At 44.9% G+C, this 23,585-nt stretch overlaps 1 protein-coding gene across 1 annotated transcript in view; it reads right to left on the bottom strand.

The window, feature by feature from the left end:
* The window catches only part of INTS6 (integrator complex subunit 6), a 94,676-nt gene that overhangs the window by 61,120 nt on the left and 9,971 nt on the right, over positions 1-23,585 (bottom strand). Inside the window, exon 4 of the mRNA XM_067563072.1 lies at positions 2,795-2,884. Coding sequence (XP_067419173.1) covers positions 2,795-2,884 — 90 coding nt within the window. The remainder of the gene's footprint in view (positions 1-2,794; positions 2,885-23,585) is intronic.

Here is a 23,585-nt window from a genome sequence, read left to right as displayed (position 1 = left end):
ACCACCAACGACCCCAGGGAAGGATGAGTGTACAAATACTTAAACCCCTTAGCAGGTACATAATATTTTTTCTCAGCCTGCTTAGATGTAGGGGGGGCAGGGAGGTTAGGGTTGGCCACAGGGCCTTGACTAGCTTCACAATCCCTTGGTAGACCGGGAGGACCACCTTTGATGAGGCTGCTGCCACTAGGATGTCAAAAAGCTCATCAGTGGGCTCCTTCAGCTCCTCTGCCTCTAAATCCAGGTTTGAGGCTACTTGCTTGAGCACCTTTTGGTGTGCTCTAAAGTCATTCTGTGGGACAGTGGCAGAGGGCCCCGCTACTGCCTCGCCTGGCGAGGAAGAAGACACTGCCAGCAAGGGTGGAGGGATGAGCTCTTCCTCCCTCGGTGGAGTGGCCACTCCTGGAGCTACTGCAGCAGTCTCAGATTCTTGGTCTGACTCTACATCTAAGTCAGGTACTGGGGTGAGGGGCCACTGCTGACATTCTCTCCCAGAGCCCAGAGAGCAAATGCTGCATGTGTGACCCTGGGATGGGGGAAAACCCCCATGAATTTCAAAACTGCCATGGCATGGGCCTTGGAATATGGCCAAGCTCTTATAGGGAGTCCATGGGGGAGCCTGCAGCTGCTGCAGTGGTCGTCTGTCTCGTGGGCAGGGCCACTTCATGCCCTTCTGAGAAGCCCTCTCTTGGTGATCACCGCAGTGCCAATGTCGCCTCCACTTCCCCAATGTACTGGGAGGAGCAGTGTCTTGGTACCAGGGAACAGTACCAGGGACCTGAGGGGGCGGGTGGCCGTGTGTCCGGAGATCGGTGGCTGTCCTTCAGCAACCAATATTGGCGAGACAGACACCAGTACTGAGACTCCGGAAATTAGCGTTGGTGTTCTAGGGACCAGCACTGCAACTCTGAGGACCAGTATTGTGGGTGTGGAGACTGGTGCCATGAGTCCGACTGTCAGCGATGCAGCTCCGTGGACCAGTGCCGGGGGTCCGGTGACCCACTGGTGAGGCATTGGCGACCTGCGTGAGGCCGAGGAGCAAGGTCTTGGTGTCAGAGATTGCTGCAGGCTTGCCTCTGGATGGCCCTGCAGTCAATGGTACTGACCTGAAGTCCTGGTGCAGGGGTCTCCCTTCTCAAGGCATTGGTGGCATGGAAATCGACAAGAGGTCCTTGGCCACTTGGAATGCCTGAGGTATGGACAGTACCGTAAAGTGCCAGTGCCCCTGTTGCTCCCAGGAGTCAGCGGCGGGTCCAGAATTGGGCTGGGAACTCTAAGGGGTGAGGCTGCTGCTGACCCAAGTCCCGGTGAAGTCAAGCAACCTGGTTTAGGTCTCGCCTCATCCCCTATGCCCCTTTTGTCCCTCCTTGGTGTTAGTGAGTGCCCTCTCCCGGTATGTCTTTTCCTGTGCTGCTTCTTAGGCACCGGGTTTGGTGATCCATGCCGGGAGGAACTCTGTGCCGGAGGGGCATGCCGCACTGATGCCGACGTACTCAGCACTGAGTCTGAACAGCCCAGCTCAGAGGCTGGTCTAAGAGCTGACTCCATTAAAAGTGCTCTCAGTCTAATGTCCCATTCTTTTTTAGTGCAAGGTCTGAACCATTTACAGATCCTGTACTTGTCTCACACGTGAGCCTCTCCCAGGCACTTCAGGCAGCTCTGGTGAGGGTCATTCACTGGCACAGATTTCTTGCACAACACGCAAGGTTTGAAGCCGGGGACTGGGGCATGCCCCATCCTTGGGGTCGTATCTATGATATAACAGGTAAACTAAGAGTTAAACTAACTGTTAACTATGTATAAAACGAACAACTGGGTTAGAAGAGCTTGCCGAAGCAAGAGGACATTCCAGCACCATCTCAGGCAGTAAGAAGGAACTGGGGGGGAGGGGCCGCGGTGCCCCATATACCAGCGCATGCGCGCACAACCCCAGAAGGCGCTAAAGCCAACCCTATGGATGCCACTGAGAAAAAAAAATCTCTGGCACCAGGGCATGTGGCACACACACACCTGACATGGAATGGCATGAGCAAGCAAAGAAGAACAATTTAATGTCTCAGAGTTTTAGCTATGGGGATCTGTAAAGTTTTTTGTGTGCATGTACCCAGTATTTTTTATTTTAAGTATTCTAAGGTATATGTATGGATTTAATTTGAAATTAACTCCTCTTCAGCTTACCTCTTTGTTTTAGATTGTTAAATGGCATTTCAGAGTACAGCCTATAATTCTTTTAAACAGACCGCTATAATATCCAGAAGTAATCTCTTCTCCTTCTGTATTTCACATGTCCCAACCTGCTCTCTGGTTCATGGTTCCCATCCTTAGTAGGTCACCACATTAAATTTGGTCTATATGCATGCTTACACTTTTTAAGATGTATATACTACAGTAGGACAAATCTATTCTGGTAAGCCTTTTAAAAAGCCATGTATAACTCATTTGATAAGAATATTGAACTAATATCCCAATAACCTTGAATAAAATGGTAGTGCATACTTCTGCCAATGCTTTTAGTCAGACTGTGAAACTGGTAAACTGAGTATTTTAGAAACTATTCAAATCTGTTTAAAGATACTCCTTAAAAATGCTCAAGTTTTTAGTGCTGAAAAGGCTTTCAAATAATTTCTAGCACATTCCTATTACATATAAAAATGTCTCCAACTCAAGGAAACACAAGTTAAGTTTATCCCATTAGCCTATGTACATGTGAACATGTTTAAATAATTTGTAATCCTAACCAGCCTTCCATCAGAAAGTCTAGTATAGTAGATAAGAAACAGAGATCAGCTCTTACCTCATCCTGTATCCCACTCGTAGTAGTTAATTTACTCCCATCAGTAATTGTTATAATTATTGCTGGCTCCAGAAAAAAAGGATTTCTTCCCTAGAACAAAATGTAATTACATTAGAAATGTTGCATTCAAATTTTTAAGGTTCTTGCTTAAACCAACAGTGGTGCACCAATGGCCCAATCCAACATCCACAGAAATTCACCTTGAAGTGGAGGATCTAGCCAGAGTGCTCCATCTGTGCATGTGTCAACTTCAGAGTGGGTTACTATAATTCACTGTATCTGAGGTTGAAGAGAGAATTCTGTGACAGAGCAGCAGGACCATAACTCAGTGTTTTCTCTTTTGTCCAATGGTTTCCAGTCTGCTTCTATTGACACATTTGAGGCATCGTTGGCTAGATCTCCACCCAAAATATAGCATTTTAAGTGCAGACACTGCAGCAGTTGAAGGGGTTCTCCCATCGCTGTAGGTAATTCACCTCCCTGAGAGGTAGTAGCTAGGTTGCAAAAGAATTCTGGATTTTTCAAACCCTTGAGAGATGTAGCTATATCTAGATAACTTTTCAGTGCAGACCTGCCCTTTAAAAGCCACAACTGGGTCAGGACTCAGTTCTATCAGTGACTACATCTCCACTCATAATCCACCAAATCAGCTGTGCTCTTTTGGACAAATTAGTTTACAAAACTCAGGTCAAAATGCAAGAGAAAGCACTTAGTCCAGGGGTTTGGCTGTGGGCAGTGAAATTTCAAATATTAGACATTTCCATAATCTGACCACTTAAAGCATGCTGCAAGACCCTCCTCTTTCCCTCCATACTAGTATATAAACAACATCCTGTATTTTAGGATTGAAGAGCAAAAGATTCAATTAAACCACTTTGAACGTCATCAGGCAGATGTAGTTTACCTGAAAAGTGCTTAAATATAATGTAGATAAAACCCTAATATTTATTTTTTTAAGTCTGTTTACTACTACAAAGGACAATTTACCTTTTAGTCCCAATACTTAGAATGAAAAATACCATAAATATAAAAGTTTAATCACTGTTGGTTGCAAAGGTACTGTTTTAAATGACACCCACTATTATAACCTAAGTCATTTACTGTGGGTAACAGGAGAGAAAATATACTGAAGTTATTAATTCAATTAACATTTTGTATTTTTAGATAAAAATGTAAGGGCTCCAGGTTAATGCTCAAAATATTTTTCCTAAATGTGTAACATTTAGACTTACACAATTTAGTATTTTATTGCTACAGACAACTTAAAACACACAAGAACAGAAATTAAAAATTGAAGATCAATTTTTTTTGAGGGAGAAGTTAGTTTATAAACCAAATTAGGCAGTTACTTAAAACAGTTTATGAACATTAAAGTACACATTCTTTTTATTACAGTTTGCCAAGATCATGCAGTCTCGTTTTTAAGTTCTACGAAACAGTAGCGGTATGCTATTCCATAGTTTCTCAACGCGTACCTCTGGGGGTATGCAAGAGACAGACGGGGGTATGCAGCAAAAAACCCAGTGAAGGGAGGCTGGCGGCAGCCACCCGCTTCCCAGAGAAGCCAGGTGGCAGCTGCCCGCTTCCCAGCTGGGAGGCAGGCAGCAACCTCTGGGGGAGGTGGGCGGCAGCTGCTGGCTTCCTGCCTGGTCCCACCTCCTAGCTGAGAGGTAGATGGCAGCCGCCCCAGTCCTGAGAAATTGGGCGGCAACTGGCCTAGTCTTGAGACAGCTTGGGCGGCAACTGCTGGCTTTTCAGGAAGCCAGGTGGCAGCCACCTATGTCCCGCCCAGTCCCAGCTCCCAGGTGGGAGCCCGGTGGCAGCCTCCTGCGCCCTGCGAGCTGGGCTCACAGCTGGGTGGCTGCCACCCATACCCTAGCTCTCAGCTGAGACACAGCCTCCCGCGTCCTGGCTTGAAGATGGGCAGCAGCTGCCTGACGCCTGCCCACATCCCCAGGTCCCAGCCTGCGCAGAAGCCTCCTCCGCCCCAGCTCGGAACAGATGGCAGTTGTCCACCTGCTGAGCTGGCAGCCAGGTGGCAGCCGCCTGCAACTTGCCCAGGTGGAAGTTCCCCTCCCCTGCTGAAAACCCAGTGCACAGAAAGCCAGGCGGAGAGCCCAGCAGCTTGCCCAGTCCTGGAGTCAAGCTCTACCTGCAGGTTTACTTGTCAATCTCACTGCTCAACTGGAGCAGTGAAATTGACAACTAGGAGAGCCCCAGATTTTACCAGTATAAAATTCTTAAGAGGGGCCCAACACAGTGTGATTTGACCCAGGCCCGCACCTCCCCTAGGGATGGCCATGGGGAGCACTGCTATCCACTCTGGTGGGCCACTAGTGTCTGCTCATACCTCACAAGTGTACCACATCTGTGTGAGGAGAACACCACGTGACCCTGTCATCAGGCCAAGGTGATTGGCTGGCATTGACCTTTGCTCCTATTTAGAGGAAGGGGAGGGGAGAAATAGCAGGGGGTTTTCTGATCTGCCACAGCCACACAGCATTGCAGAACTCAGAACTCTCCTGCTTAACGAGAAATATAGTCGTCCAGTGATGAAGGGGACAAAGATTGTATTTCTCAGAGTGGAAAATTGAATGTTGGGGTACTTATTAAAATTTTCAGAAGTTAGGGGGTACTTGCTACTTAAAAGGTTGAGAAACACTGTGCTATTTGATCAATTAGTAGTTTATTGCAACTGTGAAGCAACCACTGAAAGCTAATTATGTTGCAGTGCATTTAATTTAAAGCAGATTTCATAATTACAGAAGGAGCGCTGAATCCCTAGTAAAAAAACATTTGTACTCCAGCTGATGAAAGAACCATGTCAGTTTATAAAGCAAAGGGACAAAAATATCTTGACCTATTCTATGTCATAAATGACATTAACAAGAAAGGGAAGTCACCTCATAGTCTTTTTCATGACTTCAGATGTGGAACACGATGGACAAAAACTCTTCCAGATCAGCAATTCTGGATAATTTATCATTCAGAGTATTACACTACTACAACTGGTTGTTTCTTTTAAGAGGCACATATAGGTGAACCCCAATTTTTCAAAGCTTCTCTATCTTAAATGCTTTTATGTACATCAAACAGACCAAGTGTTTTTTCCCAGTCTTGTACAAGCTTTGGTGCCCCTATACTCTAATAAATTCCAGGCTTACCTGTGATTACTTTGGGCCCAAGCCTGAAGACATTCAGGCAAATTTCCCACTGATTTTTTTTTTTTTTTTTTTTTTTAAACTGAGTGAGGACTTCAGTCTTAAAAACATTTCTTTCTTGCCTTTTAATTTCACAAACATTTTAGCTATAAGACAGTTGACTACTAAGGTACTTATTCAAGAACTTACATTGGTATTATTACAGCTATTTACCTAGAAAACAAAAATCTGTTGTTCACTAGCAGAATATATAAGAAAAAACTATTCTTAAGGTTGCTGATCTTGCGCACCTTTATAGAGATTAATAGAACAGTAATGACTGCCAAATCAGAATTCTATCTCCTGCAAGGGTTGATGACATTGAACTGGTGTACAGGCTTGACTGGTGTGCTATAATTTAGATGCTGGATATATTTTTGGTAGTCAAATATTGTACATTATTGTAATAGCTGCACTTCAGTTGTATAGGAGACCACAGAACTAGGCTAAAGATGAGCTAAGTTCAGTACCCCATGTACTTAATGCAACAGTTGGTGACATGATGAACACCTACAACAACACTCTGCATTTAACAGACCTAAAATGATGACATTCAAGGTAAACTGTTATGATCACTAAAGGTGAATGTGCATACCATATCTCTAGAGCCCTAAATATTAATTTGTTATATTAATGCTGTACATAGGGCTGGTGAGAGCCAATGAACAGCAAACTTCAACTCAGCCTGCAGTAAACTCAGAGCTTTACTTAGTTCTTCTAATCTAAATAGGCTTGCTCACAGACAAGTTCTTTACAAAAGAAGCATTATTGATGATTCTAGTTGATGAATTCAGAGTGGCAACTGGCTCCTGTAGGGACTTCAACTGATTGTGTCAAATAGACAACTAATTAGCTCAGCTGGCATTTTTCAATTCAATAGCTTCCAATACCCAGTAGCTACTAGAGTTCTTATCTTCTTGTAATTTCTTTGGAATAATTTTCTTCCTACTCTAGAGCCTTCTTGAGGGGGGGAAGAACACCCCGCCTGACTCATTCCTCTATTCATTTAGCAGGTATTATCCAGGAAGTGGTATGAGAAGTCTAAATTTCTCCCCTTCCCTCACACCCTGCACCATCAAGCGCAGATGTGCACTGAAAAGAAAAGATAGCTGCTCCATTAGCTCAGCATAGCAATTTTTGGAGAAAATTCTATTTAAAGTTGGCATAAATATCACGGAAAAACTGAAATCTGTTAGACTAATAAGGAATATACTGGGAAATGAAAGCCTCAAACACTTAGAACGAAAGTACCAGTAGAACAGAAATAAGTTAGTGTCTTAATTACTTTAAACATGATATCCCAACACAACACAAAATTATTTTGCCAAGAAGGCTAATGGCATATTGGGCTGAATTAGTAGGAGCATTGCCAGCAGATCAAGTGATTATTCCCCTGTATTCAGCACTGGTGAAGCCACATTTGGAGTTTTGTGTCCAGTTTTGGGCCCCCCACTACAGGTAGGATGGGGACAAATTGGAGATAGCCCAGCAGAGGGCAATGAAAATGACTTACAAGGAGAGGCTGAGGAAAACAGAGTTACTTACCAGTAACTGTTGTTCTTCAAGATGTGTTGCTCATATCCATTCCAATATAGGTGAGTGCACGCCACCGTGCACTGGTTCCCGGAACTTTTTTTCCTTAGCAGACCCTGTAGGGTCGGCCTAGGCGCCCCCTGGAGTACTGTGCTCATGCTGCGGTATATGAGGCGCCGCCGACCCTGCGGGCCCTCAGTCCCTTCTTTCTGCTGACTCCGGCAGCGGGAACGGAGGGTGGGTGTGGAATGGATATGAGCAACACATCTCGAAGAACAACAGTTACTGGTAAATAACCCTGTTTTCTACTTTGAGTGATTGCTCATATCCATTCCAGTATAGGTGATTAAATAGCCATACCTTGGAGGTGGGTAGGAGTCATCGGTGAGCTGCTCTCATGAGCACAGCCCTGCCGAAGCCCGCATCCTCTCTCGCCTGCTGCACGATGGCGTAGTGGGACGTAATGTTGAACCGACGACCAAGTAGCTGCTTTGCAGATGTCCTGCAGGGGGTACCCGTTCCAGTATGGCTGCCGCCAAGGCCTGGGCTCTGGTTGAGTGCACTGAAACAGCTCCTGGAAGCGGTACCTTCTCCTGCTTGTAGCAGCACCTGATGCAGGCGGTGATCCAGGCGGAAATGCACTGGGTGGAGACAGGTGAGCCCTTCATCCAGTCTGCCACCGCCACGAACAGCTGTGTCGACTCCGGAACGGCCGCGTCCGCTCAATGTAGTAGGCGAGGGCTCATCTCATATCCAGCGAGTGCTATCTCCGCTCCTCCTCCGACCTGTGCAGTTTTGGAAAGAACACGGGGAGGAAGATATCCTGGTTATAATGGAACTGAGACACCACCTTAGGCAGGAAGGCCGGGGGGGTCTCAGCCACACCTTGTCTTTATAAAAGATGGTGTAGGGGGGCTCCAAAGTTAAGACTCTTATCTCAGAGACCCTCCTAGCTGAAGTAATGGCCACCAGGAAGGCTACCTTCCAAGAGAGGACGAGCAGTGGGCATGTAGCCATGGGCTCGAAGGGAGGTCCCGTTAGTCTGGCGAGGACCAGGTTCAAATCCCATGGAGGCACCGGATCACGGACCTGCGGATACAGCCTTTCCACCTCTTTGAGGAACCTAACTGATATAGGATGGGATAATAATGACCTCCCTTCCATCGACTGGTGGAAGGCTGAGATGGCTGCCAGATGCACCTTCAGGGAGGCCAGCGCTAGACCGTGGAGCTTGAGGTGGAGCAGGTACTACAGGATCTCCTGTATAGGCGAGCAACTTGGTGGGATGCCCCAGGACTCCGCCCAACAGGTAAACCGCTTCCACTTGGCCCGGTACACAACCTGAGTGGAAGGTTTTCTGCTGCCCAGCAGAATCTGTTGGACCTGTGCCGAGCAGGCTCTCTCTCCCTCTGTCAGCCACAGAGTCTCCATGCCGTCAGGTAGAGGGAGTCCAGGTCCAGGTGCAGCAGGTGACCCTGGTCCTGGGACAGCAGGTCGTAACACCTTGGGAGCAGCACTGGCGGGGCGATGGACAGGTCCAGCAACATGCTGAACCAGTGCTGTCTCGGCCAGGCTGGAGCGATCTGTATGACGTCTGTTTTGTCCCTCTTGATTTTCAAGAGGACTTTGGGCAGTAGCGGAATGGGGGAAACGCATACATGAGGGTCTCCGTCCAATCTATGAGGAACACATCAGAGATGGAGCCCGGCCTGCGACCCCGGAGCGAGCAGAACCTCGGGCACTTCCTGTTCCAGGACAACATGAACAGGTCCAGTTGGGGAACACCCCACTTGCGGAAGATAAAAGTTATCACCTCCGGGTGTAGCGACCAGTCGTGTCGGGGTAGAAACAACCTGCTGAGGTGATCCGCCTCATCGTTCCTGACCCCGGGGAAGTGAAAGGCAGATATATGGAAGGCGTGCCTCAGCGCAAAGTCCCAAAGTTGAATGGCCTCCTGGCAAAGGGCCGAGGCACGCACCCTCCCTTGCCTGTTCATATAGAACATGGCTGCTGTGTTGTCCATGAGGACCTGCACCATCCTGCCCCTCAGGAATCTGAGGAACATCTTGCAAGCCAGGTGGACTGCCCTGAGCTCCCAGATGTTGATAAGGAGACTCTTCTCCCCCTCCGACCAGAGCCCCTGGGTGCTCAAGTCAGTGCTGATGTGGGCCCCTCACCCCATGTCCGAAGCATCCATTGATGAAGGTGACTGATGGGGCCAGATCTCAGAACGGAACCCCTCTCAGTACTTCCCCGGGAGTTCTCCACCAGTTCAGGGAGGTCAGGACCTGTGTGGGAACTGTGACCACCCTGTTCAAGGAGTGCCTAGCTGGTGCATACACCAAGGCTAACCACATGTGGAGAGGTCTGAGTTTGAGGTGAGCCAGCCTCACCACATACGTACAGGCCACCATGTGTCCCAACAGTTGCAGGCAGTGCCTGGCTGTCATCGTGGGGGACCTGTGAAGTTGGTCGATTATGGCGGCCATCACCTTGTAGCGAGGCTGTGGGAGGAAAGCTCTGGCCTGAGTGGCATCTAGGGTGGCCCCGATAAAATCTATGCACTGCACAGGGGTGAGAGTGGACTTCTGCTCATTTATGAGCAGCCCCAGTCTGGTGCATGTCGCGCAGGTGAGTGTCAGGCTATTCCTCACGTGGGCCCTGGACCTCTCCCAGATCAGTCAGTCATCCAAGTAGGGGAAGATCTGGACCCCTCTGCGGCACAGGTGGGCTGCCACCACCACCATGCACTTTGTAAAGACCCTGGGGGTGAACGAGAGGCCAAAGGGCAGGGCCAAGAATTGGTAATGGCAGCCAGCTACCATAAACCTGAGAAAGCACCCGTGCCTGGGAAGGATGGAAATATGAAAGTACGCATCCTTTAGGTCGAGGGCGGCATACCAATCTCCTGGATCCAGAGCAGGGATAATGGAGGCTAGGGAAACTATGTGAAACATGAGACGCCTGATAAACTTGTTTAGATGGCAGAGATCTAATATGGGTCTCAGGCCCCCTTTTGCCTTGGGGATGAGGAAATACCTGGAGTAGAATCCCCTCCCTATTTCCTGTGGAGGGACTGCTTCCACAGCCCCGAGGAGGAGGGAATTCACCTTCTGCAAAAGGAGTTGCTCGTGAGAGGGGTCCCTGAAGGAGGACGGGGTGGGAAGGGAGTCCGGGGGGAAGGCCGTAAACTGAAGGGCATATTCCCTGAGAACTACACCGAGGACCCAGTGGTCTGATGTAACATTGTGCCACTCCGGGTAGTAGGGTCTGAGCCGATCCACAAACGGAAGTAGTGGATCCACGGTAAGGGTATTGGTGCCACCCTCGGGCGCACCATCAAAAGTGTCTTTTGGCGTTGGGCCCCTTAGAAGGTTCCTGCTGGGAAGCCGCGGATGATCCCGAGTGGTCGCAGCACCCGAAGCCCCTATTTCTATCACGACCCCTCCTGGTCTGAGAGGACCTGGGCAACGGCCTAGGGGGTGGTTGGGCCTGGCACTGGGGGTGTGGCCGAGACTGGTGCCTCGAGGCCTGGGGGGTATACAGGCCCAATGACCAGAGTGTGGCCCTAGAATCTTTTAGGGCGTGCAGCTTCTCATCCATCTTATCGGAGAAAAGGCCTGCCCCAATGAAGGGCAGGTCCTGGATGGACTGCTGCACCTCCTGGGACAGCGCAGGAGACTGCAGCCATGAACACCGCCGCATGGCAATCGCAGAGGCCATGGCTCTGCAGGTGGTGTCAGCAGCGTCGCTGGCAGTCTGCAAAGCCACCCCTGCCACCGTGGCGTCCTCCTCCAGGACCGTTGCAAAGTCCGACGCCTGGTCCTGGGGCAACCCCTCTACGAACCTGCGCATTGAATTCCACAGTTTCAAATTGTAGCGGCCTAGGAGCACTTGGTGGTTTGCAATCCGTAACTGTAAGGCCCCGGTGGAGTATACCTTGCGGCCAAACAGGTCGAGTTTCTTATTATCTTTGTTTTTAGGCGTGATGCCCTGGCCACCTTGCCTATCTCGTTGGTTGGCCGCGTCAACCACCAGGGTCCCGGGGGCTAGGTGAGTGTAAAGGAATTCAAACCTCTCAGATGGCACATAATATTTCTTCTCAGCGCCCTTGGAGGTGGGGGCAACTGAGGCAGGGGTTTGCCAGAGAGCCTTGGTCAGCTTGAGGACTCTTTCATGAACTGGCAGGGCCACTCTGGATGGTCCGGCCGACTCAGCTACCCCAAAGAGGGGGTCCTCCTCCTCGGAGAGCTCCTTCAGTTCGATATTGAGGTTGCTGGCCACCCTCTTAAGGAGCTGTTGATGGGTCCTGACTTCAGGGCCGGGCGCTCTATGGTCCCTGGCGGCTGCCTCATCGGGGAAGAGGATTGTGGAACAGGCCCCGTGGAGGGTCCCTCCTCAGGGTCCGATTCCTCCTCCAAGGAATGGCCCTTAGCCGGTTGGCTAGGTGTGGGGGGAGGGAGTACCGGTGTGCTACTGAAGATGGGACAGATACTGTGCCCTGTCCCATCTGTGCCCCCCATGGACCCCGTATGGCCACTGCCACGGTCCTCGTGGCCACCCCGGTGCTGGTATCAGTGCCAGCTGTGGTGCCTCGGAGCGGGACTTGCCCTTGCGGGACCCCGAGCCACTACAGCGGTGCCAGCGGCTCCTGCCCGTTTTCGCCAGGGACCTGCCCCGCAACGACGCCGACGAAGTGGAGGAGTGTCGCTGCCGTCGCGAATGGTGCCGATGGGTAGGCGTGCGGCTCGACGAACTTGAGGAAGACGACCTCCATCTCGGTGCCGAGGACTTCCGGTGTCGCTTCCCCTTCGAGGACCGGGAGCGGTGCCGACCATGCCTCCTCAATGCCGAGCCCGACTCTGAGGATCACAATCTGTGACAAGGCGCAGTAGTCTGCGCCACTGGTGTAGGCTCCTTTGGCACCGGGATCCGCGCCGACTCCGCTCCGGGGATCGGGACCAGTGCCGTGGAGGCGAAGGACTCAGTGCTGGGGTGCGGGAGTGGGAGCTGCGCCCATTGTGCGAGGCAGATCTGGATCGGTGCCACCTCGAGCGCGATGCCTCCGGTACTGTGGACCTTCCTCTGTGCCGCGGTGAGGAGGAGCTCGACGACTCACAGACAGAGCTGTGAGGGGAGCCGGCACGCTCTACCCTCTCTGGCCGTCTGGGGGGAAACTTGGTCACTGACTGAGGTTTCGATCACCCACCTGAGGCACCCAGCGCGGGTTTACCTCGGGATACTGGTTCCTGCACCCGTGGCTGAGGGGGGGACGGAGGCGTAGGCATGGCCATTAGGGCTCCCTGCGCAGAGATGCAGGTGCCGGAGTGGATTCAGCGGGCCGTGGCTGGTGCATCTCCCGACTAGACCCCGGCCACGCAGGCGGTGCGGGGGAGTCCTGGCGCTCAGTACCCTGGCGCTTCCTTTTCTTCGGCACCGGAGACTGGCGGCAGCAGGTCGACTCCGGTGCCGGTGGAGCGCTCCACACCGAGGAGACGCTCGATGCCGCAGGGGAACATGCCAGTTCAGAGTCCAGGAGGAGTGCAGCTTTCATTAGGATAGCCTTCAGCTGGATGTCTCTCTCTTTCTGAGTCCGCGGATTGAAGGCCTTACATATTTTACACTTATCCCGACGATGCTGCTCCCCCAGGCATTTGAGGCAGCGATCATGGGGGTCACTCACTGGCAAGAGTTTGCCGGAAGCAGCACAGGCTTTAAAACCTGGAGAGCCAGGTATGGCCTGACTAAGCCCCTAAGGGCACCTATCTAATCTAATATCTAAATTATCTACACTTAACTATTTAACTCTAATCACTAAACTACTAACAACAAGAACAATTCAAACAGGGAATGCTACTTGCTAGAAGGCAAGAGACAAGACGTTCCAGTAACCGTCACGGGCGGAAAGAAGGAACTGAGGGCCCGCAAGGTCGGCGGCACCTCATATACTGCGGCATGAGCGCGGTACTCCAGGGGGCGCCTAGGCCAACCCTACAGGGTCTGCTAAGGGAAAAAAAGTTATGGGAACCAGTGCACGATGGCCTGCACTCACCTATATTGGAATGAATATGAGCAATCACTCAAAGTAGAAACTAGGCTTTAGTCTGCAGAAGAGCAGAGTGAAGGAGGATTTGAAAGTGGCCTTCATCTACCTGAAGAGGGGTTCCAGGGACGACGGAGCTAGACTGTTCTCAGTGGTGGCAGCTTTTGATACAGTCTCCCACAGCATTCTTATCAGCACGTTAAAGAAGTATGGGTTGGATGAATGGACTATTAAATGGATAGAGAGCTGGCTAGATCACTGGGCTCAACGGGTAGTGATCAATGGCTCCATGACTAGCTGGCAGTCGGTAACAAGTGGAGCATCCCAGGGGTTGGTTTTGATCAACATCTCCATTAATGATCTGGAGAATGGGATAGATTGCACCCTCAGCAAGTTTGCAGATGACACTAAGATGGGGGGAGTGGTAGATACCCTGGAAGGTAGGGATAGGATACAGAGGGACCCTGACAAATTGGAGGATTCGGCCAAAAGAAATCTGATGAGATTCAACAAGGACAAGTGCAGAGTCCTGCACTTAGGACAGAGGAATCCCATGCACAGCTACAGACTGGGGACTGATGGGCTAGGCAGCAGTTCTGCAGAAAAGGACCTTAAGGGTTTCAGTGGATAAGAAGCTGGATATTAATCAGCAGTGTGCCCTGGTTGCCAAGAAGGCTAATAGCCTACTGGGCAGCATTAGTAGGAGCATTACCAGCAGATCGAGGGAAGTGATTATTCCCCTCTATTCGGCATTGCTGAGGCCACATTTGAAGTATTGTGTCCAGTTTCGGGCCCCCCATTACAAAAAGGATGTGGAAAAGTTGGGGAGAGTCCTGTGGAGGGCAACAAAAATGATTAGGGGGCTGCAGCACAAGACTTATGAAGAGAGGCTGAGGGAACTAGGCTTGTTTCGTCTGCAAAAGAGAAGAATGAGGGAGGATTTGATAGCAGCCTTTAACTACCTGAAAGGGGGTTCCAGGGAGGATGGAGCTAGGCTATTCTCAATGATAGCAGATGAGAGAACAAGGAGCAAACGTCTCAAGTTGCAATGGGGGAGGTCTAGGTTGGATATTAGGAACAACTTTTTCACTAGGAGCACTGGAATGGGTTACATTGGGAGGTGGTGGAATAATCTCCATCTTTAGAGGTTTTTAAGCTGCGACTTGACAAAGCCCTAGTTGGGGTGATTTAGTTGAGATTGGTCCTGCTTTGAGCAGAGGGTTGAGTAGCTGGGCTCCTGAGGTCCCTTCCAACCCTAATATTCTATGATTTTCTGAACAGTTAAAATGTGTTTTTTTTTGTCCCACATCATTAGGCAATTAAATCATGATGTTAGTTACCAATTTACCAAATTAGAGTATGCAGACCACTGATCCCAAGGTTCCTTGGCCAAGCAGGGGCTGGGAACTCTTTGCAGAACTCTTATGTTATTCCCCCTAGTAATTCCAAGAAGTCACATCTAACCCACTTTGGTCACAACATGACACCTTCTTAAAGGAACCTTGGATCACACCCCGGTAAGACTATAATAAGAATAAAGTTACTGTTAGAATGTCATGATTTTACAGTGTAAGAAAATGTTTCATCATTATGTGCAAATAAGTTTAAAGATCGATGAAAGCAGACCGAGATGTACCTACATAAACTTTTTAAACCTCAAAATCTATTACAGATAATGCAAATGAACGGTAAGACTCACATGAAGTGAAAAAGAAACCTTGCATATTTCATCTTCCAAGATGATTAGTGTTGTGTGTCTAAGAATCAAAGGACAAAGTGCCTAAATTCCACTGCCAAATCCATCTGGAAGTCAAAAAGTATCCACGCAGGAAGCCTAAAGCTGTAGGACCTGGAATATAGTCTGAGGAGCCTGATATGAGACCAGAAAGGAAACTAGTCTATTAAGGTAAACTAAAAGTTTTGTGGATGTAAAGGCCACTCTTTCAAGATCAAAAAATTATCCCATCTGCTTTTCAATCTGAGAAGTTTATCAGAACACCTATGCAACAGAGATCTTGTCTGAAAACAATCTGATTGCTCTGGATGCCTCCCATTCATTTCCACATGAAACAGCTCCATCCATCAGACATCACTGATAAACAAAGGGCTAACCAGGTGCCTGCCAGGGTGCTAGCACTCTGTTCCTGACTGTTAGGAATTCACCTTCAGCCTCCTCTATTCCCAAACAGACAAATTTCCCTAACTAGGTTCCCAAAATCTCTCTCTGGGGGTCTACAAAATACCATTTCAACTGGCCTTGAAATTTATGGTGTATAATGGGGAAATCATTCACTCATATTTCTCTCTCACTGCTTGCTGTCAACCAGTAGCTGAAGGTATAGAAAGGGCTGGAGACAAAAGTGGATAGAAAAGGCTATAGGAGATTTAAAGAATCGAGGGGTAACGCGTCCAGATGGCTACTCATCGAACTAGGTTTATTGTGACCATCAATATGGTATCTTGTCTTGTTTTTGCTTCATGTCTCAACTGTCAAAACCACATATGTGGTTTGGGATCTCTCTGCTCATTATTGAGGGGACAGAGATGCTGAATATTTAAGGCATTTTTTCTTCCAGCTATTTGCAGGGTGTCTGAGTCAGATAGGCAAGAAGAAAATAGTCTAAATATCCCCTCAATTAATACTCATGTTTCACTTCCTTAGTAATGTGTAATAAGTCTACTAGTTCTTTAGTAATCTACTAAATCTACTTCCAGGAGAGAAGGGTAGACAGACAAATATCTAATGTATAGCAGCATTTACTTTTTGTTCAGGCCTTCATTTTGTATATAAAAAAGTACAACCCCAGTTTTACTTCTATCTACAAGTCATCTTTATGAAAATTCAACTAAATTAAAAGCAGAAAAACTACATTATCAGGACATAAAGGATGCATATTTAAATGCAAAAAGAAAAAAAAATTCAAAGTTAAAGTTCTCATACCATTTGATAATATTAACTCTCCCATATTTGCCAATATTGCAATTACTAACTAGGATATTGAATGCAAAGCTAAATACTACATTATCTACTATATGTGTAATATGGGTGAACTACTGTCTCCAAGAACCTTACTTTTTGTTTGATCTAACCTTACTGTATTAACTAATTTAACAGTTTCAACTACTGTATGAGCACACACTTAACACTCTCCAATAGGTTTGTCTGCATTGTGACTTTCAAAACAAAGACAAGCATATATTATTCAGTAGTGTGAAAAAGTTCACAAACTACTGCCTTCAAATCACTGGTCAACATAATACAATGAGCCAACGAGTTATTGTTATTCTGACGCACCAACAGTCTTTCAAAAATTAATATCTACATCTATCATTTCTTGGATCAGATCAGTGTCACAAGGTCACCATCTACTAGTTTGAGTCTCAAAAATTTAACAGAAAACCATATAGAGAAGTTAAGATAGTCCTTATGACTTTGATATCCTGTACTTCAGTTAAGTTACAGTAGTCTTACTAAAACCAGTGACTCCTGTAAATGCTGTAAATTAGAAGTGACAAGCTTTCTATTATAGTATTGATCCCCTAAAAAATTATAATTTGAAGGTATAAGTAGTGAGTCAGCTGACAACGTCTCTTTTAAAACCACTGTAACCAAATTAAAAACATACCATGATAGCCATGTATGATCCTATAATATATTGCTTTGTAATTGCACCGCTAGCCAGCAGAGGGAGCACAAATTAATAAGTATATCTTCAAAGCTGTGCCAATTATCATATAGTTAAACAAGAAACTAAATTAATCAAGGGCATGTTTTGCACACATACAGTACTTTTCATCCACAGATTTCAAAGCACATTCAACTGATGTGGGTAAGCAGTGTTTTAACAATGCATTAACATAAGTAAAAAGATTAAATGACTTTTCCAAGGTCAGAATGATGCAGTAGTCATCAGGAATAGAACCTTGGTCTCCTGAGATGTAAGTGCCTTGTTCAATCTACTCTATCACAAGACAGTCATTTCACAAATATTGTAGGATCATTAGTCTTACTGCCATCACCAAATTCTCTTTAGGCTAATTACACATTCCACCCACTTGTGTCAATGAGATAGTAAGTTTTGCTTACTTCTATAGAGAATTACTGGGCACTTCAGATGGCTGCCATCTTGTACCCTAGAGGTAGCTGCAGTTCAGTAGTATACTAAAATGATCTGTATATATGCAGTTTATACAGTCATTCTGTAGTGCAATTTAGAATCTTTGGACAACAAGGTGCTAGAAACATGAATAAATATGTAAGTGAAAAGTGACAACATGGAATAAGGGCACCAAGTGGCACTACATAGCAGAGCATACCTACAACATGAGACTTCTGATAATCCCAGATCAAAACAAAGTCAGACTCATAACTGAAATACATCATTCAATTAGAGTAGCTGCATTTATTATCCTAATTTTTATGCTTAGAAACTGACAGCTTCATGAAAAGGTTGTTACAGTCACTACATAAGACATCTGAAAACTTTTCAAAGAGAAACTTAAGAGTCAAAAAACGAAACAGCATCTGATAAAAAAAGGCTCTTGCCCCCTTCTTCCTCCAACCCACAGGTCTGAGGAGAACTGACAAGTGACACAGCAACAAAATGCATCCCAATACTATAAGACATTTTACAGCTAAATGTTTTGATTCTTCTGACACATTACATTCATAAACTCAATAAACTTATTAAATTAAATGAGAATTAGAGGGACACTATCAAGGTTTAAGACCCCAAAATAGATGATTTCTTCCTTTTGATTAGACTATGGTTACCAGAAAACCAGTGAAATCATGTTGTGATATATGTCATGAGACTGAAAATTGAAAAACAGAGGGGGAGGAATTTGTATTTTCAATGTCAAAACTTTGTTTTGAACAAAAATTTAATACCAATGGCTAATTAACATTTGGGAAAATGGAGCTAACTTAAAAATTTAGTATACACACACCCTTCAATTAATGAGTGAAAGCTCAAAACATCTTCTGAGACACCCGCCCCCCCAGAAGTCCTCCAGCAAAAACAGGGAAGATCAAACATGACATATCTGATTATATTTTTAAAACACCCAAAAGTCTCAGACATTCTTTGTACACCATAAAGCAGCAAAATGGTTCCAAAACCAGTTTTCAAAAATCCCTCTGCTGGTTACCTTTAATACAGGTTACATTTCTCTAGCTTTGCCTGAGCTTGTAAATTTCTGAAAAAATAGCCATACAATTACCTTCACATCACATCTATCTTTAATTGTGCAACTAGCTGCTCAATGAAACATTTTACTGAGTGTGCTTAGTGCAATGTTTTCAAGAGTTCATAACTTTAAAAATTTTCTGAGCTCACAAGAACGTACTGCTTATTAAGACTGTTTAGCTACCAATTGTGAAACTTCAGCCTTTTTAGAATTATTTTAAAAGATGGTCAATGTTTTGTTTTACACAAACTAGAAAATGTTTATTCTCCAATAACTCAGTCAACTGAGCAGCTTTTGCTCAAACATAAAAGGACCAAGCTCAGAGGATTCAATACAAAGGTACGACATGTTTCAGAGTAGGTTAGGAACATGTTAATATGTATGTAGAGAGATGGGGGAAGAGGAATCTGAATCAAAATGGAAGCACATTTCTCACTGAAAACCAATGGGACTTGCATTCCTAAGTCATACAGACCCTTTTAAAAATCCTTTTGCCACATAAAAATCAAAATGGATCAGAGAGATAAGTGAGAGGGAAATTATGTCAGAGCTAATGTAAGCAAATTCTAGCTAAACGATTATATAAATGATTTTAACTTTTTGGATAGTAAACTTTAAAGTGCTATAAGAGACTACACTTCCTTGATTCATTTTGAAAAATGATGAAATCCTTGAATCCTTAGCAATTTCTGATAATCAGCATCTGGTGGATTTTCAAAAGCACTGAGGCACCTAAAAGTCATTAATTTCAATGAATGTTAGGCACCTAGATACTTTCAAAAATCCCAGATGATGCCTAAATACTTTTAAAAATCTAGCCCAATATCATATTGTGGGTCATTGTCAAATAAAGGCAAGACTATTGAGCTAAGTACACTTAGGGAACACCAAGAAATAAAAATTATCAAGCAGTTCTGTTTTACTCATTTAGTATCACTTCTGACTGAAATCTAAAATTCTCAAAACAAATCTATTGCCAAGATGTTTAACATTGGGTTGCACTATAAAAAATTAAAGATCAAATTTTGCAACTAGAAATAAAGGATGTCAACTTAATTGAAAATATTGTAGCATGACAGCTACTGAACCCACATCTAATTTGCTTAATTTTTTTAATACAATGGTAACAATTTGTGAGTGACTACACTGCAAAAACGGCACTTGTATTCAATTCAAAACTCAGCCAACTATGGTATTGACTCCTGCTTACTAAAATACAAAAGAAAAGTGTGCATAGCCAGCTGCAGATTAATAGAGAAGCCCACACACACACACTAGTGCAATCACTCTGAAATGGTGATTCCCTGCCCTAGGTCTTCTCAGTGGCCTAGTGAATGTACCTATATTTAGATTCTAGGTATATTTCTATCTAGGTATATTTTTTATTATAACTGTTGTACTAAAATAATTAATTTTGTCATACTTAAATTTTGGATCTAGATAAACTGGCTGTTTAGAAAAAGGGGTATTAAGTAAAATACTTACTTCCCCTCCTCCTTCCCTCCAAAATTAGCAGCTTTAACTTTAAAATCTATCCCAAGGAATTTGGATTCCCAATTTGTCTTAGTCATGTCTTCTAAAGACATCTATAAAGAGCTTGATCCAAATTCAAAAACAACTGGCTTCACTGTGCTTTAGATCAGGTTCTTAATTATTGCACTCTTTTGGTTTCACTGAGTTGATATTCTTTCCATATTTAGGGCACATTTAAAAAAAAACATCATATGAAAGGCAGAAGGATTGGGTGAAAAGAAATATCCATCTTCAGCTCTTAACAATGCCCCTTAAATTGTGCATTAAAATAAAAGCTGGATATCTCTCTCCTTTCATGTAGGAGAACACAACACAGAGTTCCTTTAAAGTTTTTTTTTTAAAGACATGCAAAGAATTTACTAATGTCACTGATGCAACACTGAAATAAAAATGAGAACAAAGGTATTGCTAAACCCATTCCACTAAGAAGAAGAGGTGGCCAGGTGACATATACCATATGACAGGGCCAACCATGTTGGTAGAATCAGTGAAGAAATTTGGGCTTCTAAGAGGGAACACAGTCTTATGGTTAGGCAGGGGACTGTGAGTTAGGAAATTAAGGTTGCATTCCCAGCTGGGCCAAAGACTCCTGTGTGACCTTGAGCCAGTGCATTGTGAGTTCAATTTGTTAATGTTTGTAAGGCATTTTGAGGCTATGGCTACACTGACAGCGGCAAAGTCGCCACCGTCAGATCAATTTCTCTGGATCGACTGAGCGGTCAATAAAGACCCACTCAGTTGATCCAGAAATCGATGTACTAATCCCACCTTCGCAAATGGTGCAGTGCAATGAAGATGGCGCACAGAAGAGGAGCAGAGAAGTCGACGAGAGTTATGCAAGTTTTTTGCATAGCTTGCGTAACTCCTTTTGACTGCCGCCGAATCCCGGAGGTAAGTGTAGACAGAGTCCGAGATACTTAGGTGGAGGGGCAAGAAAGATGCAAAACTTCATGTCAGTGCTAAACTCAACAAGAAAGCATGACTAGTTTTCAGCCAAGCACTCCAGTAGCACTGCCAGACAGAATATGGCCAGCCATTGGCTTAGAAAAGGAAATTGGATTAGAAAAGGAAATAAGGATTGGGGCTACTAAGGCCCAAGCTAAAAGTTACTGTATTTTGATTACTTTTTATTTAGGCAGGTTTTTAAAAGAATATAAAAAACAACGCCCATGCTTATAATTCAGTACGTTTAATCTCCAGTCTGATTTGTTATTATGTGTATTACTAATGTATTATTTGTGTATTACTAATGTGCCATTCCAATTTAGTTACATAATGCTATTATTTATTGAAGACATACAACAAGACATTCTAATGTAGTACAAGCCACAGCCTCTTAGGTGATGTTATACTAATAGCTGTTCTCCACCATAAGGCTGATTCTGAGCAACTTTCTTCCATGTCTTCCATCTGGAACCTGAGCTAGATATAACACTCGTTACACCCAAATGATTTAGGTCAACTCCAAACATTCTAAAGAGCAGAGACTAAGAAGATGCTCATATTTAGTATTCCAGCTCATTTAGATAGCAAATTTTGATTTACATGAAAAAAGAGGTCAGTCTCTTAGATTCACCTCAACTGTTGGTGTGCTGGCTGAGTTCCACATAGCTCTTTGACTGCAAGGAATGGTTGTTTACATAACATATAGGAAACTCAAGATGATTTATACACAAGAATTACCATACCAGATCAGATTATATTAGTATCCTGTATATTACTATAGAGTATATTACTCTAGCAGTAGCTAGTAACTAATATCACAAAGAAAGGAAAACCCGTAAAAGATCAAGGCAATTGTGAGATACTGTAAATTGGAGATGACTGGCATGGATATAGGAAAAAACTTAACACTTGTAAGCAATTATTTTATGCCCAGAAACATAGTGTTATGACGCAGGTGAAAACATAGTCTTCTCAACATCAGAGCATTTAAGTATGTTTGAGTGGTTAGCTATAGCCAAACATTTTCAATCTGACTTGTATGTGTTTGGAACACAGATACATTTGGAAACCATAGAAATAAATGGGACAGAGTCTATACCACACTTTCTGCTAGCACAGCTGTTTAAAAAAGCCTTTGGATACTGATGCCATGTAACTGTGCTAATTATCAACACATTCAGAAGATGCTTGTCAAACATAGCTCTGCCAAATCCATGCCTGACACCCATTTTAGAACCACCATTGTGGCTATAACAGTCATGGCCTGCAGCGTGGATAGGACCAGAGTCTCACTACATATTATTTTCCTTTTATGAAAGATAAAAGACAATCAGGGAAATCTTACCACTTCACTCCCGCACGTAAGGGCTGAAGTTATTCTTGTTGACATTAATATCCATGCTACTAAATACTGACTTCCCATTTATTCATAATTAATAATTCAATTTTGGGCACAAGTCTAGAACTTGAGAGACCTGGGTCGAAGTTCCTGATCCACCACAAACTTCTTGTGTGACTTTGGGCAAGTCATTTTGTCCCTTTGCCTCAGTTCCCCATCTGTAAAAATGGAGATTATAGCACTTTCCTATCCAAAGCAGTGTTGTGAGAATAAATACATCAAAGATTTTGAGGTGCTCATATAATGCAGTAATGGGGGATATATATGTACCTAACAGAGACAGAGAGCGAGCGAGCTGTACAACAGATTTTTGAAGGATCTAACCCACTCATGGGCCAAGGTCAGAGAACAGAACTCATTAAACATTTCCCAATCTACTTTGAATTAAATGTTTTGACCGTGAGGAATCTAGAAGTCTATACTTTTCAACAGAGGTGGGACATAGCAGAGGAAAATGACTTACACAGCTATGATAAGATTGTAATAAGCTAAGACTACCGATATGCATGCATCCTTTGATTCCACAGAGAACAAACACATGGTGATTAAAAATAATGTAACAGTCACTGGTCAAGGTACCTTTAAAGTAAGATATGAGATATAGGAAGGATTTGCCCTAATTGCATTTAGAAAGGTCATCTTCTGTTCAACCCACCCCTTGAAAAACTGTGATAGTTAAAATTAGAGGAAGATTGACTTATACTTCGGAGAATTAAAATTAATTCCAGCACTCTCATGTCAATGTATACATAATGTACAGCTTGATATGGTTCTGGATCACCCAGTTATTAAAAATAGCCATGCATATTGAATGTGCTCTCAGACTGATGAATAAATAACAGAACAATAGCTGAAAACAACTGAAAAAGTGCCCAGATAACACAAAGCCAAAAGGCAACAGCTTGAATTGGAAACATGTTCCTATAAAGAAAATTTGTAGAGAGACGG

Source organism: Emydura macquarii, unplaced genomic scaffold, assembly GCF_026122565.2.
Source record: "Emydura macquarii macquarii isolate MOO-44397 ecotype Brisbane River unplaced genomic scaffold, CSIRO-AGI_Emac_v2 contig_2473, whole genome shotgun sequence".
NCBI classification, from domain to species: domain Eukaryota; kingdom Metazoa; phylum Chordata; order Testudines; family Chelidae; genus Emydura; species Emydura macquarii.
The sequence above is the reverse complement of the archived record's forward strand: the minus strand, read 5'-3'. Positions and strand labels throughout refer to the sequence as shown.